Genomic DNA, 20,267 nt, shown 5'->3' with positions numbered 1-20,267 from the left:
TGCCCACCCACAGCACTTCAATCTTATCGGGATTCAGCCTCAGCTTACTAGCCTCCATCCAGCTCTTCCCTGCCTTCAGACCCCAGGCCAGCACCTTCATATAGCTGAAGCAAGAGAGTAGAACATCCCCATAGTCGGATTAAAAAGCTGTGCAGGTCAGAATCAGCCCCTAGGCAGCTACTTGCCCAGCCCTGCTTTGATGATCTTGAAATACACTTCTTGGTTTCATATTTAATTAGTAGAGCTACAAAATAAGCTGGTAGCGATTTTCTGAAATTGGCTTGGTAATAACTTGGCAGCAAGACATAGCTTAAGCAATATCCCGTGTCTTGCATGTGTGCTGATATACAAAGCCAAAGACAGGATGACAAAGCAACCCATGACTGTAATAAAGCTCCCAGAACCATAATTTGGTGATTGCTTTAATTACAATTATGAGACAGAAATTATACAGAAATTAAAATAAAATAGATTGCACACATACACTTATTGGAGGCATAATGTGGCATAGAACTCAAATCAACTAGAAAATCTAAATCCAAGAATACACAAAAGAGTCCTTGTGTATGCATTTCTCTTTCTGTCTCGTATTTAAATGAAACAATTAAATTCTGCAAGTTTTCCCCTCTAAGTGCATACTGAATTGTTCTAAGATAGCTAAAAGGATCATATTTATCATGATGGTTTAAATGGGATTGTAACTTTGTACAACATAATGAACCAAAGGTATAAATTTGGCCAAGGCAAGCTGACTTGGTTTATTGCAACGCTGAAAGTCACAGGATTCCAGGAGCTGCTGGATTTATATGGTTTCATTCATAGTTTAACACCACAACTCACAAGTCTAACCCACTGTTTTCTGAGGGGTGGAACTGGATCCAGGAGATGGGTAAGCTCTGGAAGGTTGAGGGACCTTTCAAAGCAGATCAGAGGTGCTGCAAAGGAAATGTTAGATAGGGTAATCTGTGCCTGCTGGTGTGGTGTTTGATCTTGTCCATTGATCAATTGCAAACCTTTATGCAGATGCTTAGAATCTGTGAGGATTCTTGATTTAAAGGTTTTACTTCAGACTTCCAACTCTTTGGTTCTGTTGAAGGGAGGGTTTGGTAGAAGTTCCATCGGAAGCCTTCAAGACCTGCAGCTCTTTGACTGGTGCACAAACTACCTTATTTCTTCTTGCCCAATGTCCTTTTTTCTCCACAGGAGCTTTCTGTGGTCTGTATTTATTCTGTGCTTCCTCATAGCAATTTGTTAAATGGTTTTAGTTATGGGTGCTTTTTAAGATCAAAATCTTTCTCTCCCTGCCTTTTTTCTTCTTCTTCTTTAAGGAAGCTTGCAAGTCCGATACAGACTGAGTAAGGACAGATCCCTTATATTCACTATTGATTCTGGAAACTTTGCTAACCGAGAGCTACACCATGTGAAGCTAAATAGAGATGGAAGAGAGCTGACTATTCAGGTATCCAAATTTGCCCACCATATTTTACAATCCACCATCTTCCTGCAGTTTGACTGTCTTCTTCCCAGTGGGGAAAGGAGGAGCATAATTTATGACAATCTGTCCGTGTTTCGAAAAAGCAAATTCTCAACATTAAGTCTCATCATTCTGTCACGCTATAGCATGAACAGGGGAGATTTTGTTGTTGTTTCTCTGTTGTTTCATTCATTCACACCCCAACTTTCTTCTGTGGGAACCAAGACAGTGTAGATAGGGTTCTAGAAGGCTTCCCACACATACACTGACTTAAAAGGTTCAGCAAAGTCACTTCAACATGTGTAGGGTGGTCACCTGGACTACAGGACAGGTGGCAGTGACATGAGAGAGGGATTGGGACCACCCATGCAGGGTGGGGTGGGGTGGGTAACCTGAAGAGGGCTATTGTCAATCATTCCAACAGAGGGAGATGTTCATTTGTAAGGGCAAATCCTGTCCCTCCCTAAGATAATGGGTGACCTGGTCACCACCAACATGTATCCTGTGGAAGAGAGGCTAACTGCACCTCCTCCCTCTCCTAATGAGAGCTCCAGTACATTCCCTCTCCTTCTAAAATAAAAAGGTTGAGAGCAGATGGCAAGGACCTCTTTGAAGAAGGCCAAGCCTCTCTCTTGCTGTGTATGAGGCAATAGCATCAGTGATGGAATGGAGGTTGAAGATGGAGAGAAAGGAAAGTGGAGTTGGGGGAAGGATTGCAACTTACTTTCTTTCTCTTTTCCTCCCTCACCTGTCAAACTTGATGAAACATAATACATTAAACGTGTTTTCCAGCTTCTTCGTAAGAAGGAATGGACATGATTTGAAGTATGACTAAGGCAAGGACTACTGAGCTCTTGCCCAAGTTTGAGCAGGGCTACATTGTGCATGACTTGATTACAGATACAGGAGAGACCAAAGAGCAGGTCAAGCAAAACATTCAGGAAGAAACAAACACCCCATATCATAGATCAGTGTAGATAGATGTGCCCAAATATAGGAAAGGTAGGAACAATTAGCTTCATGGCTCATTTAAATCCTACAGAAGTTGTGGGCAGAGTAGGGAAATCAGAAACGAGTTTACCCCTCTGATGAGCCATTTCCTACCTCTGTAAGAAGGTTCACATTGCATTTGAAGAATCCTGGGCTCAGAGAGTAAGCACAATTCAATAGATATGAGTTCTGTTCAGATTTGTGCTAAGAACTTTTGAACCCACTTCCTCAAAATACAATGCTTGTGCTTTAGTTCCCTTAATTGCAAATTAGAGAATTTGTAATTAGCAAAACTAATTGTGAGCTGCTGTTATAATGATTCCTTGTTTGGATATAAACAAAAGGGAAGACTGATGAACTGTAATCAAGCTCTGAATTCTGACACAATATGTATCATGTATGTCTTTATTTTCTTGTATATATGGGCTGCTGTTCTATGAAACATTCATTGTGGTGTATGATGTAGAAATACCCTACTATAAAATAACCATTTAAAAAAAACATCAAATAGTTTAGGACTCCAGATTAAATCCAGCCACGAGATGGCTGATCTGCAGCTTCTCAAAGCCACCTGGCAAATGAATTATAAAAATGCCAGGTGGAGGGAAGTCCTATGAGCCGGTGAGCTGCTCTTAAAGTCTTGTTGTTGTCATAAATTTGGAAAGTTTGCGTCAGAGGAACCCCGTGTTGGGTTAATCCAGTTTTGCTGTTTATAAGATCATATCATAGGCACTAAAAAGAAGCCCTTTTGGAGATTTTTGAGTCAAGCTCCACATTCTCATCCATCTCACCACTGGGCTCATACCAGTGTAAACAAAGTTAATGTTATACACTAGATGGGCCAGCTTTTTTTCTGAACTTACAGACAAAACTTCATGTCACATTTCAATCTTATATCCACCGTTATACCTTTCCCCCAATGGGGCTAAACCTGGATGAGAAACATCTACCCAAAGTTCTTTTTGTTGTTCTCATTGCAATCAGAGATTAATCATTCTGAGTTCTCTGCGGGGGTGAAACCACTTGTCAGATATTATACACAGATTCCCGCAGGGAAGTTCTCTTGAAAACCCTGCTGTAACGACACCTTGTCATGCCTTTTAGCTTTTCCTGTAGAATTAAGGTGCATTTATTTTGCTGTCCATGGAAACTGATACCCAGCAGAGACAGATATTACTTGTGTTCTGGCAGCAGAGCTAGTGCTATAGATTCATCAGAGGTCTCTCTGTGTGCTGTAATAATGGAATCACTTTTATTGATCCCCTCCCTTTCAGATTGACCAGGTTCTCAAAGTCAAGCACAACTTTTCCTCGGAGGCGGATTTCAGAGCCATCAAATCTCTGACCTTGGGGAAAGTCACAGGTAGGCACCGCTGATGGCTTTCTGATTTGTCAGTGGCAACACTGTGCATGCAAAGTGTATTGTTTGGGGTAACACGTGGCCTTGCCCTATTTTCAGCCTGTCTCTTTGTAGCTGAGCTGTGCTTAGCAGAGATGCTGCTTACGTCTCAGAGATGTCTAGCAATGAGAGCTAAATACAGGACCCCTTGCTGAGCGATGAGACACTGTTTTGTCTGAGCCAAGTATTAGCAAAAATAACACAGGTTCAGAGATGTTGCTGTGAAAGAGGAAAAAACAACCTCATAAAAAGGTGTTGGGTGGCAATTAGGGATGATAGCATACAAGGAAGCTGCTTGGGGAAGGGCTAGGGAAACATGAGGGGGTTTTTGGGCTGCAGACCTGTGTCTATATTGGGGGAAGTCACTCACTGGCATACAAACTGGGAACCAGGGACTCAGCTATACAGCTGCAAACAAAATGTTTAAAGTGCAATGTATACAATGTGACACTAGATGGTGATGGTGAGCCTAATAGAAAATTCAATGTATTTTTTTTAAAAAAAACCACTTTAAAAAAAGCATTTTCAGAATGTTTTTTTTATATGGGTGTAGATTCCACCCAGGTTGCAAGACAAACACTCTGTGTTTGTGTGTGTGTGTGTGTGTGTGTGTGTGTGTGTGTGTGTGTGTTAGGATTCTTGCCCCGTGCTTGCAGTCATGGGATTGTTTTTTATCACATGACAATGTATGTTTTCATTCCACATAGTGGGAAGTGACAGAGACAGGATGTTTGTATGACTGTGCTTCCGTGATGTAGGGCGTTTGTTCCTTTGTTCTTTCTCTTTGCTGTTTGATGCTGAAGAGGAAGGAGCTGAGTCAAGATGCTCTGAGTGTATTATATATAAATAAACGTAGTTTAGCCAAAAAGTTGTGCTACTGAGTCTGTCACGTGAACTGCCAATACTCTGCAGAATCCTTAAGTGTTCTGATGCCTCTTGGTATCAGTCGCTGTGATGTTCGAGCTGAAGAAAGCTTTTGAAGCTCCTGAACAACTGTCCAGGAAGGAAAGAACATGCCAGCCGGGCATGTGTCTCTGCCAGGTTCCTACTTGTGTGTAGGATGCTGACAATTTATGGATATATATATATGCAAAAACAACAAGATTAGAGCAATCCTTTAGAGAACTGCAGCCTAACAGATGTATTTAGGCATGAGTTTATGTGGGCTAGCCCATACTTTGGCAGGTTACAAATGTGAACCTGGACTCACCTGTGTGCAGCCAGCAGTCATGTATGTTCATATACACACTGCTAAGAGATTTAGGATATTTTTCTGGAATTATGATGTGCACTTCTTATGCATACATCTAGTTTATCTTTCAGAGAAAGGTGTTAGGTTTCCTTGAGGCTAGACTAATGAAAACTGTGAAATACTATATAGAACTACAGTGATAAAGTCACTCCCACCCCTTCCCTGTGTTTTCAACATTCTGTGCTATAAATTGTCGAATTAGTTCATGGAACTGCCTTGAAAGTGAACTGGTCCAACAGCTGTGGCACATCCTTGCTTCAGTGAAGCTGCACAGGATGTGTATCGTGCTCAGTAATGCCCTTAATCCATTGCTATGTGTCCTGTGACCTTTAAAGAAGTGCAAGAATTAAATCCATAGTTTGCCAATCTTCTTGGGCTCACAGATCCTCTTGGGAAGTTGTGATTATTGCTAATTTTAGAACAGACAAATAATGATTGCAAAAACACTCTTTTAAAAAGCCGACAGAATTGCAGGTTACATTGCTGCATCAGAAGGGCTCCAGTTCTATTTTTGTATTTGATTCTATCCATTTTTATTCTTTTCGACACAAGAATGTTTTGTGCAAATTATCTATCTATCTCTGTATAACCATTCATCTCTGTATAACCATTGGAGCCACCTTTGCACATCTCCTCTTGCATTTCTGACTGTTAGCCATTCATTCATTTTATTAATGATTGCATTCATAAAACGCCTTTCTTCTCATGGAATTCAAGGTGGCATATGTTGTACTCCACCTCCACCCTACCCATAACAACCATTTGAGGTAGGTAAGGCTGAGAGATGGGACTGGTCCAAAGCCATCCAGTTAGCCTTGTGGTTTGGAACCATTGTAGTCTGACACTTAGTCCTCTGCAGCATGCTGGCTCAAATTAAGATGCTTCTGAAATTCCTTTCCTCTAAATTCCACCTTGGATCTGGGGTCTCTAAATTATCTGGGCCTGGTCACAGATCCACAGTGATGGGTTCCATTTTCACCATTCCTTCAGTCTGCATTTCCAAGAATACAGCTTGATCTCTTCTGTCATTAATTTCTGTCAATTTCCTCCTGATTTTGCAGGTAAGCCAAGCACATAAGCCATTGTGCACAGTAAAATGCACTCTCTCTCACTTCGTGCATTAAAGGTTAATTCATGTAAGGTAAAATAGATCACATGGGCAGTGAAGAAGTTAATGCTAGAAAAGGATGGCTGGTTTCATATTTTGACCCTGACCAGGGCCGTCTTACCCATAGGCTCTAGGGGAGCAGGGGCCCCGGGTGCTGGGCTCTCAGGGGTGCCAGGCCATGAGTCTGGGGCTGAGATTTGGAGTTTGGGAATTGGGAAGAGCCGACAGCTGCTGCCGGGCACAGCAGAGCCCTTCGGAGCACCTCAGCTCTTCTACTGCAGGCGATTGAGGTGCTGAGGCGGCCAGCCAGCTCTTCCCTCTTGCACGCCTGGGATTGGTGGGCCGTCGAGAGGTCCAGTGAGTGCATGCTGCTCACACGAGGCACCCGGCTTTGCTCAGTAACTGCCAGCACCACCTCGGGCTCAACTGTTGTTGCGCTGGGCTCTGCTTGCTCCCTCCCCAGGTGCCTGGTCCTGGCCTTGTTCTGCTTCTGCTGCCACCACCTCATACTCTTCTGCTGTGGCTGAGGTGGCCAGCTAGGCCAACTCTGCCATGCGCGCTTTGCTGGCCTGCCCTTAAAAAAGGTCAGAAACTTTGGGGTCTCCCCCCCCCTAAAAAAAGGTTGACAACTCTGGGCAACCTGAGGGGGGGCATTGGGCGGATCTTTGCACCCCAGCTTAAGACACTCCTGACCCTGACTGCAGAAAGCTCGCTATTCTGTTCCAGTAAGGAACACAAGGCCATCCCATGTGATTTCCATATCTTTAAACATGTAAAAGAATGATAAAATTTCCACACAGTTTCCCACACTTCTGTTTAATCATGCAATTATGTGCACGATGCAGCACCATTTCTTTTAGTTAAAGCACTTGATAGATTAGCTGGAGGCTCCATTAAGCTGAAGTTAACAGGCAGGCATTGTTCAGTGCTTTAAAATCTATAGCCACTCTTGGATGCACATTCAAGATGTGGCTCTACTTATCTGGATTGGGGTGAAACTTATGAAACCGGCCTGGCTTTTTCCTCAAATTAATTACATTCCTTCCGGGCAATCTGTTTTCCCTTCGTTTGCATTTCTCATCTGGGAATTTTTAAGGACGGTAAAAGAGCTTAGTTTTAAACTACTGTGCTTTCCATTCAATAATAAAGGGGTGGTTTTTAATGTGCACAGTCAGTCATGTGCATAGCTTACCTGCGAGGGAAAGGTTCACTGAATGAATAGAAGCTTATTTTGAAATCAATTACAGAAATTCTCATGAAGAAAATCAGAGAATGGATGGAATGGAACACAAGCCACTGCCAAACTGTGAAAGACTTAAGAAAATAAGCTAGGGAAAAATCTGTCCACCCTAGCTAGAATAAAATAAAACAACCCTAATCACAGATATTTCTCTGGTAGCTGTTTAAGCATGACCTAAAATCTCCAAAATAACAGTATTGATGAAATAACAGATTTTGAAATTACAGAGCTGAGTTCCTACAGAAGCACTTTCCTTATTCAAAAGACCATGTGTTGATTTCTGAATTGCTGTCATTGCAATTCAGCGACTGCCCTTGGTTGTGATCTCACATCCCTACACTCTCATTAAATGGATGACGGTTTGAAGTACACCTGTGATCCCAAGAAGGGCTAAAGAACACATCATGTTTATTTCCTTTAATATTCCTTATTAACATTTTGTTCTGTTTCCCATTGTATATTCTAATGGTGCAGTTTGTGTTTTTGGCTTTTCAGAGTTTGGGTGGCTGACTTTAGTGAAGAAATTGAAAGGAGCTGTAAAGTTTTCTAATTTCATGGAACATTTTACATTCTACCCCCCCCCCCCTATAATAATCTTAACCTCATCCCAAGTACTGAAGCACATGATCAGCAATTTTGCACGATGTATCTGCTACTGTACTATACCACTTCAGACCTCAGATGGAGTGTTACATATTAAATGTTTACACAGATATATGCAAACATAACCCATGCAGTTCCAACATATTCTTCCTAATATCCTTTTTGCTTGGAAGCATGTCATTGTACAGGTATCAGTTTTCTAATCTTACCTAATCTGGACCTTATAAATTCAAAAGTAGTTCTTTTTTCCTCTAAAGATCTCTTTCCCTTTTCTATCTATGTATGACCTCAAGTATGCTCTGTCTTTAAAAAGCTGAGCTGTTAAATGCTTGTTAGTGCTTAAAGCATTCTGGCTTCTTGTTTTCAGACTATCTTTGCAGGGCTCTCTAAGCTGTGGATTCAAGGAATTGTTTTGTTGTGTTTGAACATTCTTGGCAGTTTTTCATCATTCATGGCCCTATGAAAGACTAATCCATGTGCTTACATGGCAGCAGCACAGTCTTCTGTCTTTTTAAGAATTCCACTTCAAAGAAGTACTTGGTAGGTTCACCAGCGGGCCCAACCACTTTTTCTTCTTTTCCCACCTGTCCTCCCATATTCTGCAGAAAGGCAGCAGAGGAAGGCAGATAGTTGTAGCACATTTGTGTGTTGAACTGGCCCAGGGCTCAGTTTGCTTGCTTATACATAGATTATCTATTTATTTTTCTATAAAACAGAGGAAAACATAACTTTCTTTCCTTTCAACTCTTTGTTCTCTCACCTTGAGGAACTATTACTTTCTTCACTCTTCAAAATCAGTATCATGTCAAGGAAGATAGGCTGCTTTTTATCACAAACGCGTAAAGATGCAGATTGTTTTTAATTGATTCCCTACCCTTGACACACTTTCCTTGCCCACCCAGAAACAAAGAATTACTCATGGTGCCCTTTGTTTTTTGAGTTCCAGCTTGTGGTTTGTGCATCACATTAAACCATAGTTTATATTGGTACATGTTGTTCAAAAGTTCCTGTGGCATCCTTCCTCCTGCTGATGTGGTCCTAGGGCTTTCTTGTCATCCAGTCTCTGGCTTTTGGTTTGCTTCTCTCCAAGCAAACCACAAGCAGAACCCAAGGTTTGTTCCTGGCTTACCAGTCCTGGTTTGCTCAGAGAACATGACAAGCTAGACCTTAGCCAGCTTCCTGGCAAAGTTCATTCTCCATAGCACAAACCTACATGGATCTCGGCATGAGCTGAGTGGGGGGAAAGTCACTTAACGTTGAGAGAAAAACATTCTACATCCACCTCTGGAGATTGCTACTATTTTCAGAAATAGAGTTTGCACAGTAATATTACTTAATTGCTGTGTCTTGTGTTACTCTCCAGAGAGCATCTATAGGATCTCTTTAGGGAACATTGTCAAAATGGAAGGTTGCAAAGTCTCCGCCCTCTTCCCCCTTGAGATTCTCTCTTGCAGCTTTATTTTTAGCCTGAAAAGTTGCTCTCTCAATTGACTGCAGCTGTCTGCTATCAAAAGAATCTTGTATTCCTTTGTTTGGCATCTACAGCTCCCCATTATGTTGCATCCATCAAGTCTTTTCTTATTACAGTATTCCACATGGTGATTAAAAAAACAAAATGAAAATAAAATGGGAGCGGTCATGTTGTGACACTTTGCTTTGCAAGGGTTGCACGGATGACTTTTGAGTTTGAACAAAAATTTTCAAGTTCCCTCTTCATAGCACTGTCATCTTTAGACTTTAAAACACCCATTCTCCCAGGATGTTCAAGAAATGTGTGGGCAAAAATGAGTGTTCGCATGTGCGCATTATACTCAGCAGAAACTTGTCAAGAGTTTTTGTGAAGTGATGGTGATGTGTGATAAAAGCCCAAATACTATACTTGGAGCATGTTACTTTACTGTTCAAAGGGCTGCTAATTTCAGTTAATTTCAGTAAGTTTGGTGTAGCCTGATCTTCATCAACGACTTATTAAGCTATATCTGGAATGTGACTCACACCTTCTTTTGGGGCAGACAAGTGATTATGCCTGAGAGCAAAAGACCATTTTGATTTTGCCCAGAGAAATACGGTTTCTTAGTGAGGGCAGGAAAGACAACTAACTGCTTCCACTTCAGAGGCACCAGGCGGATATGATGCTAGCACCAACTTATTTTATGCCTATTCTCCCCCCCCCCACACACACACACATCAACTTGCCTTTTTAAGGGTGCAGAAACACGCTAACATTGAAATCTTATGCTGGTTTCATAGAATCATTGAATTGTAGAGTTGAAAGAGATTGACTTGATAGTGATTTGTTTAATTTTATTTATTTATTAAATTTCTATACCACCCTTAATCTGAGGGTCACAGGGTGGTTTACTGTATAAAAGCTCAAAAATACATAACATAGTAACAAATAAAAACAGTACCCCCACCCACAGTTTAAAAGGCCACAAGGAATGTGTGGCTTTTGTGTACAGTTTAACAAGGAAACCTGGCATCATGAAACCTAAGTACATTCAGAGGTATACGATTTCACACTAAAAAGGGGAAGTGCTAAAACTAGATAGGCAAAGCAAATCTCCTCGTGAGCTGTCAGTTTTGTGATTCTTAGACGGGCATTTTGTAGCTGTGGCTCCATTGCAGCACTTTCCAGGAAAGCTGATGACTCTGAGTCTTTTTCCCTCTTCTGAGAAGCATCTTATCTCTGTGTGGGTTTAATGCACACATGTGTACATAATTGTGCCTCATTCACATATAACTGGAATCAGTTTTCATAGAAAGATGCTGCACTGACTTAGTGATGAGGGAGAAATTTGGTTCACATTTAAAGGTGAACTTATTCTGAAACATAGCCATCCTTCAAAATTTGCACTTCTCCAGATTTTGCAGTGCTGTCCTCCAGCCATGTAGTGTGTACAAACTGTATTTACTATGGTTAAATGTGCATAAAGATATTGGTGAAAATAACAAAGAGAAAAAAATGAACTGGGGAAAATTCCTTGCAAAAAATGTGTGTATTGGGATAAATTTTCACGAGGACTTTTTGTTTTTAAATTGCATTGCTAATGCAATGTGGAAGTCTGAAGTTAAGACTGAAACAATGAGAAATTGAGAGAAACTAAAAGTGACCAATTTGCCCTGCCCTAGTCTGCACCCACCTTTAAAGAATGAGGAACAAACTCAGAACCATTTGTATTTTTGCTCCCCACAGCGGTGCTGAGGATATGGCCAGTGTGCCTTCTAATTGCAGACTCACTTCCCACAGAGCCCCAAGGACCCAATTTTATGTTTAGTGGCTGTGCTCGGAAGCAAGTATGCCTGAGGCTGATTGTCTGCCTGGCTTGTGTGCTCCAGTGCAGAAATTCATTGCTAATTACTATGCCTCTCTCTTCTAATTTGTGAGTGAGCCAGGCAGGGATCTGCAGTCACCAGTTGGAAAGGGCAGTATGAAGTCTAGCTATTATATTATTAAATTGTATTGGGTGGGCATACCAAACCTACTATTTGCACTGGAACTTCATTCTGCTAGGCATACAGCTTTCCCAATAAGGAACTATGGAAAGTGCTTCTAGTCTGATTTCAGTCAATGCTCAAACTTCCTACAAAAGGCTTGGGAAGAATGTGAAGTGACTAGATGGTTAAGGCTCCTGTCAGTGCTCCTTAGTGTGGGTCATGTTCAGGCAAGGGTATGCAGGTGGCGCTGTGGTCTAAATCACTGAGCCTCTTGGGCTTGCCAATCAGAAGGTCAGCGGTTTGAATCTGAACAACGGGGTGAGCTCCCATTGCTCTGTCCCAGCTCCTGCCTACCTAGCAGTGCGAAAGCATGCCAGTGCAAGTAGATAAATAGGTACCACTGTGGTGGAAAGCTAAATGGTGTTTCTGTGCAGTCTGGTTTCCAACACAGTGTTACGTTGTGCCAGAAGTAGCTTAGCTGGTCACATGACCCAGAAAGCTGTCTGTGGACAAACGCCGGATCACTCTGCCTGAAAGCGAGATGAGTGCCGCAACCCCATAGTCACCTTTGACTGGACTTAACCGTCCTTTACCTTTATCAGTCATGCCCATTATCAGTCTAAACAACACACACATTTCCTGTATTCATGCTCCTGAGCTTTAATGTTTGCTTACGATGTGGTAAGTAGCCCTCAGTATACTTTTAAAAATGGTTTATCTAAAGAAACATCCTATTTAAATCTGTTTAGAGGCATAGTAAAGGTAAACGTACCCCTGCCCGTTCGGGCCAGTCTTGCCAGACTCTAGGGTTGTGCGCTCATCTCACTCTATAGGCCGGGAGCCAGAGCTGTCCACAGACACTTCCGGGTCACATGGCCAGCGTGACAAGCTGCATCTGGCGAGCCAGCGCAGCACACGGAACACCGTTTACCTTCCCGCTGGTAAGCGGTCCCTATTTATCTACTTGCACCCGAAGGTGCTTTTGAACTGCTAGGTTGGCAGGCGCTGGGACCGAACGACGGGAGCGCACCCCGCCGCGGGGATTCGAACTGCCGACCATGCGATTGGCAAGTCCTAGGTGCTGAGGTTTTACCCACAGCGCCACCCGCGTCCCATGTTTAGAGACATATGTAGCAACATTCTGATAAGGAAGGGCCACCAAAAGAGATGAAATCCTTCAAAAACTTCAGCAATGCTAGCTTGTTGCAACAAACTATAGAAGAGTCGTGTGCCACATTAAAAACAAACAGATTTATAGTAACATAACATTATAAAAATAAGCACAATATAAAGCTGGTGCCGCAACAAATCTGTTGGTCTTTAAGATACTTTTTGTGTGTGTCTTTAGAAAGCGGATTCTGCCTGGGCTTTCTCCCTCCAGTGGTCCAGCCTACAGCTGCAATGTTCTGTGATTGCATAAGGGCAGTGAGGTCAGTGAGTTTGTGAGTGATTAATAAGAATGGGGTGTGAATGATTAATGCTTCGCACACCCCCAGGCTGTAGCAGCAAATGAACATGACATCTTAGGCAGTGGCATTTTCACCTCTTTGCCATTGGTATTCTCTTATAGGGCACCATGCAGCCAGAGGTGCTGAATTTGAATTAATATGTAAAACTTTAGCCCCCTGAAAACTTATGGTTATTAAATATCCTGGAATGGGTTATTGCAAAAGGAAAGGTCAGTGGCTTTGGAGTCCCAGTGATAATAACACCATCTTCATCCAAGGTGGCACCTTCATTATTGGAGCACTGCACTTTGCAAGTGTCAATGCTCTCTTGCATCTATAAGTTATCTTACAGAGTCACCACCTCCAAGAGATTTCTTTGATTTTGTGTTTCAAAGTAAACATGCATAGGATAGTGCTGTAAGAGTGGTGAACAAGAGATTGGCTCCCCAAGAGAAATGAGAGAAAAAATAGTCCAGAGGTGCTGTAGAAGACTAGTATTATTTTGAAAAATAGCATGGCCCATTTTGAGCTTTACAGCTTAGTTTTTAAAGTGTATTTCCCTTTTCCAGATCTTTCAAGAGTGAAGGTTTCCTTTTTCACTTACATCCTGTCTTAAATAATAGGGACAGCCATAATAGCACAAGCAGGAGCATAGCCGTGAATCAGCAGGAGGAAAGTATAGCCGTTATCAGAGACATCAAGGATAGGTTATGTAAAAACCCATTCCTTCATTCCAGAGTCAGCAGCTGCCACGGAAAACACATCTAGAACAGGCATCATTCCTGATCACTGACCATGGGGGCTGATGGCTCCACAACATCTGGAGGGCCCTTCACTGGGTATCCCAGACTGCTGATGTTTGGTCATATGAAACTTAACTTCAGGATTCTCCAACTGATTATGCTCATATAGTCCTAATTTGGGGAACTAGAAGCATTATTCCAGGTTTTACATTATGCATTCATGTTGATTGTTTTGCACATCCCCGCACCCAAGGAGAAAGGCTAGCTGTGCTATTTCTCTAAGCAGAAGTGGTGACTATCAAAAAGTAGAACTCCTTATGATAGCAGATGTGGTCAGTGCTTTTTTTCAGCTGGAACTCGCCAGCTCAGTTCTGGCACCTCTCAGGTGGGTACCACTGGCATTATCAGAGAACAAGGGAGGTGTTGATGCTGAACTCACGAACCTCTTTTTCCAGAAAAATAGCACTGGATGTGGTTAAACTCACTTATCATAAATGCTTTTTCTTTTCTTTTATATACAAAAAGCAAGCAAAATAACCTCAGTTTTCTTTGTATTTTACAGATAGTCAGGGACTAGATCCAGAAGTCTCCAAAGCAAACTCCTTTGGGTTCATAGGATGCATGTCATCTGTCCAGTACAACAACATAGCTCCCCTGAAAGCTGCTTTACGGCATCCCAGCATAGCACCTGTGACAGTCGTTGGTTCCTTGTCCGAATCAAACTGTAGATCTTTGGTTGAAGTCGATGTAAATACAGCAACTACGATATACTCTTCATCAGGTATGTTCAACAAACTGTTCAGGATGTTTGTTCAATAGCATGCCTGTTTGATGGTTCTACTTTTAATTAGAAAATGTTGAGCTGTGTAACAAAAAGAAAGAAAGGGGTATTAGTTTCCCTTGGTTGAGACTAGGGGACCCCAGTATCATCCAGCTCAGTAAATCTGAAGCATGCAACTAGATTTATACTAGTTGAAGTCCTTCATATCTTACCAGTGGATTCATGCAGGCTAACTTCACACTATTGTAAGTGACTGGCTGAGATTAGGAAATGGAAATGAAATTTCTGCAGGTTTCATGAACATGTGCAAGAGTAATCAGAAACATTTCATTGAATTCCCAGTTGATTTGTCCATGAACCGTTTTACTGGAGCTGAGATAGGAGGGTTACTGTCTGGAAGGTCAGAAGAAGAAGAAATAGCTTTGGGCTTGCTCTACCTATGAGAAATTGCACCCAACTTGCCTTCTCCCAATGAAATAGGGAGAAAATGATATCACTGCTGCCTCCATATGCAGGTCCACTACTTATGTGATATTAGCAGCTCTGAAAGCAATGACCTCTTCTCACTATTTGTATGGCTGTAGCCCTGAGGAGCAATCAGTAAGCCATTCCCTTGTGCTCCTGGTCCTTGTGGCAGAGAAATAAATACACGTGTGCTGTGTTTTTTGGACACTTCTGCAGAACACAGGAATAACATCTCTCATGCTGCCAATGTTCAGAACAGGAGTTTAATTATAAGCATAAAAATAAAATTTAACAGTAAGAAATGACTGCTAATATATACCCTGAGAAATGGAGGAGAATGAAATTGATGGGGCGTATTCATACTGGAAAGGGCCTGGATTACAGTGCAGAGATTGCCACGAGAGCTGAAATAGAATTGAATGTGCAGCAGGTTTTTTAAACTATTTATTTCTATGAGATTAACCACACACACTCACCTTCTCAAATTAGGCATTCAAGGTGCCTTAACAAAGTAACAGTACAATATTGGATCAATGATCAAAACCAAAAAGCACCCATCCATAAAACAACAGCAGTCACCAAAGCTGGTCAAAAGCCTTAGGGAGGGGCTTTCAAACCCTTGGTACACCCACTGGAAAAAGCCAAATGCATTTCAGGTATTGTCAGGTCCTGGCAAAATAATGGTGAGAAGGAGTGGAAAGATTGTAGACTGGTGGCCACATTGATTCAAGACATTGTGTTATGTGTGGGTGTGCATTTTGTTCTCTGCTTGTCTCTTATCCTCTCTGGTTTTAAAGAGAGTCATATTACTTGCTGATGATGATCCCCGCAGTTCATTTCTTGCCTGCAGTCATTAAATAGCCCCCTGGGAATCTTAAGTGTTTTGTATGTTGGGAAGGAAAACACATTGTGAAGCTAGTATTTGTATCACCATAGATGGAGGGATGAAAATGGCTGCTCCTAGATCACTGTCATACAGAAAATATTACAAATATTAATGTCATGGTTGGCAATTTTTCAAATGATCTAAAAACAACAACCAAGATTTGAAATTATATATGAGAAAACCAGCTGAACAGAATACAGCTAAACACCACAATTCATCTAGCAGTTGGTTGTTATTTGGCTCTCCACATAATAGATTTGCATGCAAATTGTCCACACTTTGGAAATAGCAATTTAATAATATTTCCTAGATTATTTTATTTCAACACTATTTGCATTTGCACCAGATCCCCATTTTATCGTGTCTTGTACCTGAGACATTCCTCAGGAAAAAAGCAATGTTATTCACACCCTGCAAAGTGAAAACAAATTATGAATCACTTCCCCTTTGGTGAATATGTTCCTCTTTATGTGCTGCTTTTAATGTCCATATTGCCTTGTTTCAGCTGTGACTTACTGGGGAAGCATATCTTGCATTGACGCACTGGCAGCATCACTGAGTGCTTTTCTGGGCTTGTGTAAATAAAACATTCATTCTCTCTCCTAAGTCTGCTCTTGCTTGCTTACATCATAGATGATAAAGAAAATGCTAAGATTATATGGTCAGAAGATATCAGCTGACATGACAGCTGAGAGAGAAAGCGCATTGGCCGCAACATTTGACTTGTAAACACAGCACTGGGCAGCAGCCCAGTCTATTTCAAAACCACTCTTATGTCTTCCAATTTGATTCATTATCTGGGACTGAAGCAGATCTTTTCAAAACAAAATGCAGGCTTCCAAATCACTATAATAGGGGTTTCTGTGTAAAGGCTTGATATATATCAATTATAAAAATAAAAGGTTTCTTATTTTTTTGCCAAATTTTGTAGGCATGGGCACCTCTTCTTTGGGGATGAAGCCTACCAAATATCAGAACCATAGCTACAGTAGTTCTCCAAGGACACACTTTGCTCTTTTGTGATGAGTACAATAGTACTCAGGGGGTAGGAGCGAAATAGAACATGGATCCCTAGGAAAGACTAGGTTGGGGAAAATTTCACACTTCCCAGTGTGCACCCTGTTACCCCAAGGGTCACTGCTGTGGATGGGCTTCTCCTCACCATCACAGATTTATGGGGGTGCATCCTCTTCTCCCTGGGAGTGAAAGAGATCTCTCAATTGACTTGTATAGAGGGATGGAATGTGGGAAAAGAGCACAAATGTCCAGGAAACATTAGGGGGCGGTGAATGCCACCTTTCCAACAAGGAGTCTGTTACCACAAGGGTCATTAGTGGATGTGACCTTCTGTCCACCACCACAGCCTATTGGTGATACACGTCCTTCTCACTGCGAGAGAGGGGGAGGAGAGATCTCTATTGCCTTGCATAGGAGAAGGGGTGATAGTGGTGGATATTCAGCAATCAGCATAGATTCACTGCATCGTATTGTTTTATTAATGACAATTTGCTTTGAGAGGAACAGCAGGATGGCATTGACACACACAGGTTGAATGAAGCTGACTAACATATACTCAGAGGGGGACCCACTGAAAGCAGTGGACAAGTTAATTCTGGTTTCTATGGCTTACTCTGAGTCAGCTGGTGACAACCCTTCGTCAATAGCATACTCCATTCAGCCAGCCTGTCCATCATTAAAGTCAAGTACCTATTACTTGTGTTAGAGCAGTCTTTGAAATATAGAATACAGTCCCTTATGGTGACCTTTGGTAAAATCATCTTGGGAAGTAATATCTATTTTAAGAAGAGCATTCTACTAAAGTCTTATGTGAAACTGTTCATTTCCTTGACTTCAGAATTTCCCTGGGCTCTACTGGGGAAGTGCCTTTTGTTACTTACCATCTGCTTCTCAGCAGCAAACACTTCTTTGTGCTTCCCTAATCTCATTTTTAACTGAGTGAATCATAACCCCAAGAAATGTTAAAGCTTGTCAGCCAAAATTCTAAACACAGGCATCTCAACTGCCTTTTTAAACAAGCTACATAAAAATGATTCAAAGTTACATATATTTAAATACATATAGATAACTGCATTAAAATATTCAAAGGAATAAATGTTTAAAGCACCTTGAAATACAATCAGACCTTGGTTTTCGCACGTCTTGGCTGCCGAACATTTCGCCAAAAACCTGGAAGTGAATGCTTCTGTTTTCAAATGCGCCTTGGAAGTCGAACAGCTTCCGAGCCACATTTCTCTTTTTTCCCCCATGGAACTAGCTGACAGCCCTTTGATCCTCAGTTCTTGAACGTTTTGGAGCTGGGGTTGAAACTAGTTGATCCTTTCCCATCCTCAAGTCCCTTTGCAACTGGACTCGTCTCATGCCCAGATGATCAGTGAATGGTGCGGTGAATGACAGTAACCCAGCTTGAAGAAGTGTCTAAACACAGCTTGTCTCGATTTGCAAGACTTCTCATTTGATCATTGTTGGTGTAGCAAAAAGTTCACAGGTAGAAAATAGAAAGCTAATGTTGTTTGCAGTAAGAAGACAACATATTGTTACGAAGAGGGGAAAAATGACCAGGGGTTGGATCTAGTGTAGCACTAAGTAACTTGTTCCATCTGTGCAAGCATTTACACTTGCCCAATGAAACTTCCTCCCACTGTGCACACCCAAATCTGCTATACTGTTTCCTCATATCCTCTGGAGCAGATTTGGGGTGGGTGGGACACACCCCAGAATTTTTCTTTCTTTGACCCTCACTGTACTTTCCATCTATGGACAGATTTTCTTCTGGTCACTAAGTGCTCAAATTAAGACTATTCCCACTAGAAATCTATCATTCTCTGTCCCCGCTCCCATTTTGTGTCACCACTCCATAACTTCTAATACAATAATACTGAAGAGAATACACATCCAACATTTTATAACCAAATAATTCCACCCCCACAAGTAAAGAACCAAACTGTCATAATCCTAGCTAAGCCAACAGAATTCATTATATTACAAGGTAACACACAGTTACAACTATCTGCTATTCAGCCTTCAGTTTTATGAAACTGGTATGTATCCAAATACATGTCACTAAAAACTGGCAGGAACGTTTTTATAAACAGCATATTGTCTAAAAGTGTAATCCTTTGCATGAATCATAAGTCAATCTCACTGTGTTAAATGGGGTTTTGTCCCAAGAACTGTAATGTGTTCTAATCAATTTGCAGTCTAATTGTATGTATTTTGCTGACACTAGGGTATTCTTTTTAATGGAATCTCTTTCAGTATTTCCTTTCTCTCTTTCCAGCAAGTTGCACATTTGTCTTTGTTACCTTCACATATTAAAACTCAGGAGCAGGAAATTATGGTGTTGCTGGTCTAGTCATTTGCTGTGTCACCAGAAATTCTGGATATTTTTAGCCCATTGGACCAGGAGAAGTCCTTGCTTGGGCTTCTGCTAGTGGGACCCATTTGCTGAGTCCAGCCCGTTGCATATAAAAAATGATTCTTTTATCCTTAATGAATTTCAGATCCATTTGGGAAGGCAGATGAGAGAGAGCCACTCACCAATGCAGTCAGGAGTGATTCAGCTGTCATTGGAGGTAACCTATTTTTTTCTTTAAAAAACAAACAAACAAACTGAGCAAGAAACTCTTAAGAAAAAATGTTAAGGGAAATATATGTGAATAAAATACAAAGTTCTTTATTAAAATTAACACTGGGTTGTATACAATATAGCACTAAGCTGAATGTTTCATTGTGCAAGGAGAAATCCTTGCACAATGAAACGTCCTCCCCCATTGACCTCCTAAATCTGTTCTGGGGACTCTCCCAACCTCTAGAACAGATTTGGGGACAAAACTTTTTTAATGCTACCCATTGTAATAAACTCTCTAGTAATAAATCCTCAATAATCCAGTACTAATAAGTCGTGTAACAATATTGGCCAAATAAGCTTTGACAAAGTCTTCATCAGGGAGTTATAAAAAACAGAACAATTTGATAGGCTTTGACTTCTATAGTCACTTAAAGGAGGATTACAAAACATACAAAGAAGTTGGTTGTATATGACATGAGAGAATTTTTCAGGTCTCCTTATCTCAAGCTGAATGGGGCTTTATACACCAAAACAAAAACCTTGAACTTAGCCCGGTAGCTAATACTTGCAGATGAATCCAGTGGAAAAACAAAATCGGATTAACTTGTGTAGATTATTTTTCCAGAGTAGCTGCATGGAGTCCTAGATATGCCTGCACCTATATTTAAAGCTGCTAGAAAGCCCTGAGATTGGTGCTGGCTGACTAGAAGTCAAATGGAGATCTTGCTCAGGGGAATCAATCCCTCTCTCTTCTGACATGGCAAGAGAAGAAGCAACAGAAGCCCCAAAATTAGATGAAGAAGCCTAGAATTGGAAATAGGAAAGACTCCAAAATGATTCTGATATATGGGT

The 20,267-nt window shown here is 41.4% G+C and overlaps 1 protein-coding gene across 4 annotated transcripts in view; it reads left to right on the top strand.

The window, feature by feature from the left end:
• Nucleotides 1-20,267, top strand: part of CNTNAP5 (contactin associated protein family member 5) — a 312,663-nt gene that overhangs the window by 278,309 nt on the left and 14,087 nt on the right. For 3 of the 4 annotated variants that reach the window (XM_053402908.1, XM_053402895.1, XM_053402900.1), the window contains 4 exons: nt 1,329-1,459; nt 3,739-3,826; nt 14,257-14,475; nt 19,348-19,419. In XM_053402908.1, coding sequence (XP_053258883.1) covers nt 1,329-1,459; nt 3,739-3,826; nt 14,257-14,475; nt 19,348-19,419 — 510 coding nt within the window. Of the gene's footprint in view, nt 1-1,328; nt 1,460-3,738; nt 3,827-14,256; nt 14,476-19,347; nt 19,420-20,267 lie in introns of those variants that run through there. The other variant, XM_053402901.1, reaches the window with a different exon arrangement.

Source organism: Podarcis raffonei, chromosome 1, assembly GCF_027172205.1.
Source record: "Podarcis raffonei isolate rPodRaf1 chromosome 1, rPodRaf1.pri, whole genome shotgun sequence".
In the NCBI taxonomy this organism is placed as follows: domain Eukaryota; kingdom Metazoa; phylum Chordata; class Lepidosauria; order Squamata; family Lacertidae; genus Podarcis; species Podarcis raffonei.
This window is presented reverse-complemented; position numbering and strand designations above follow the sequence as displayed.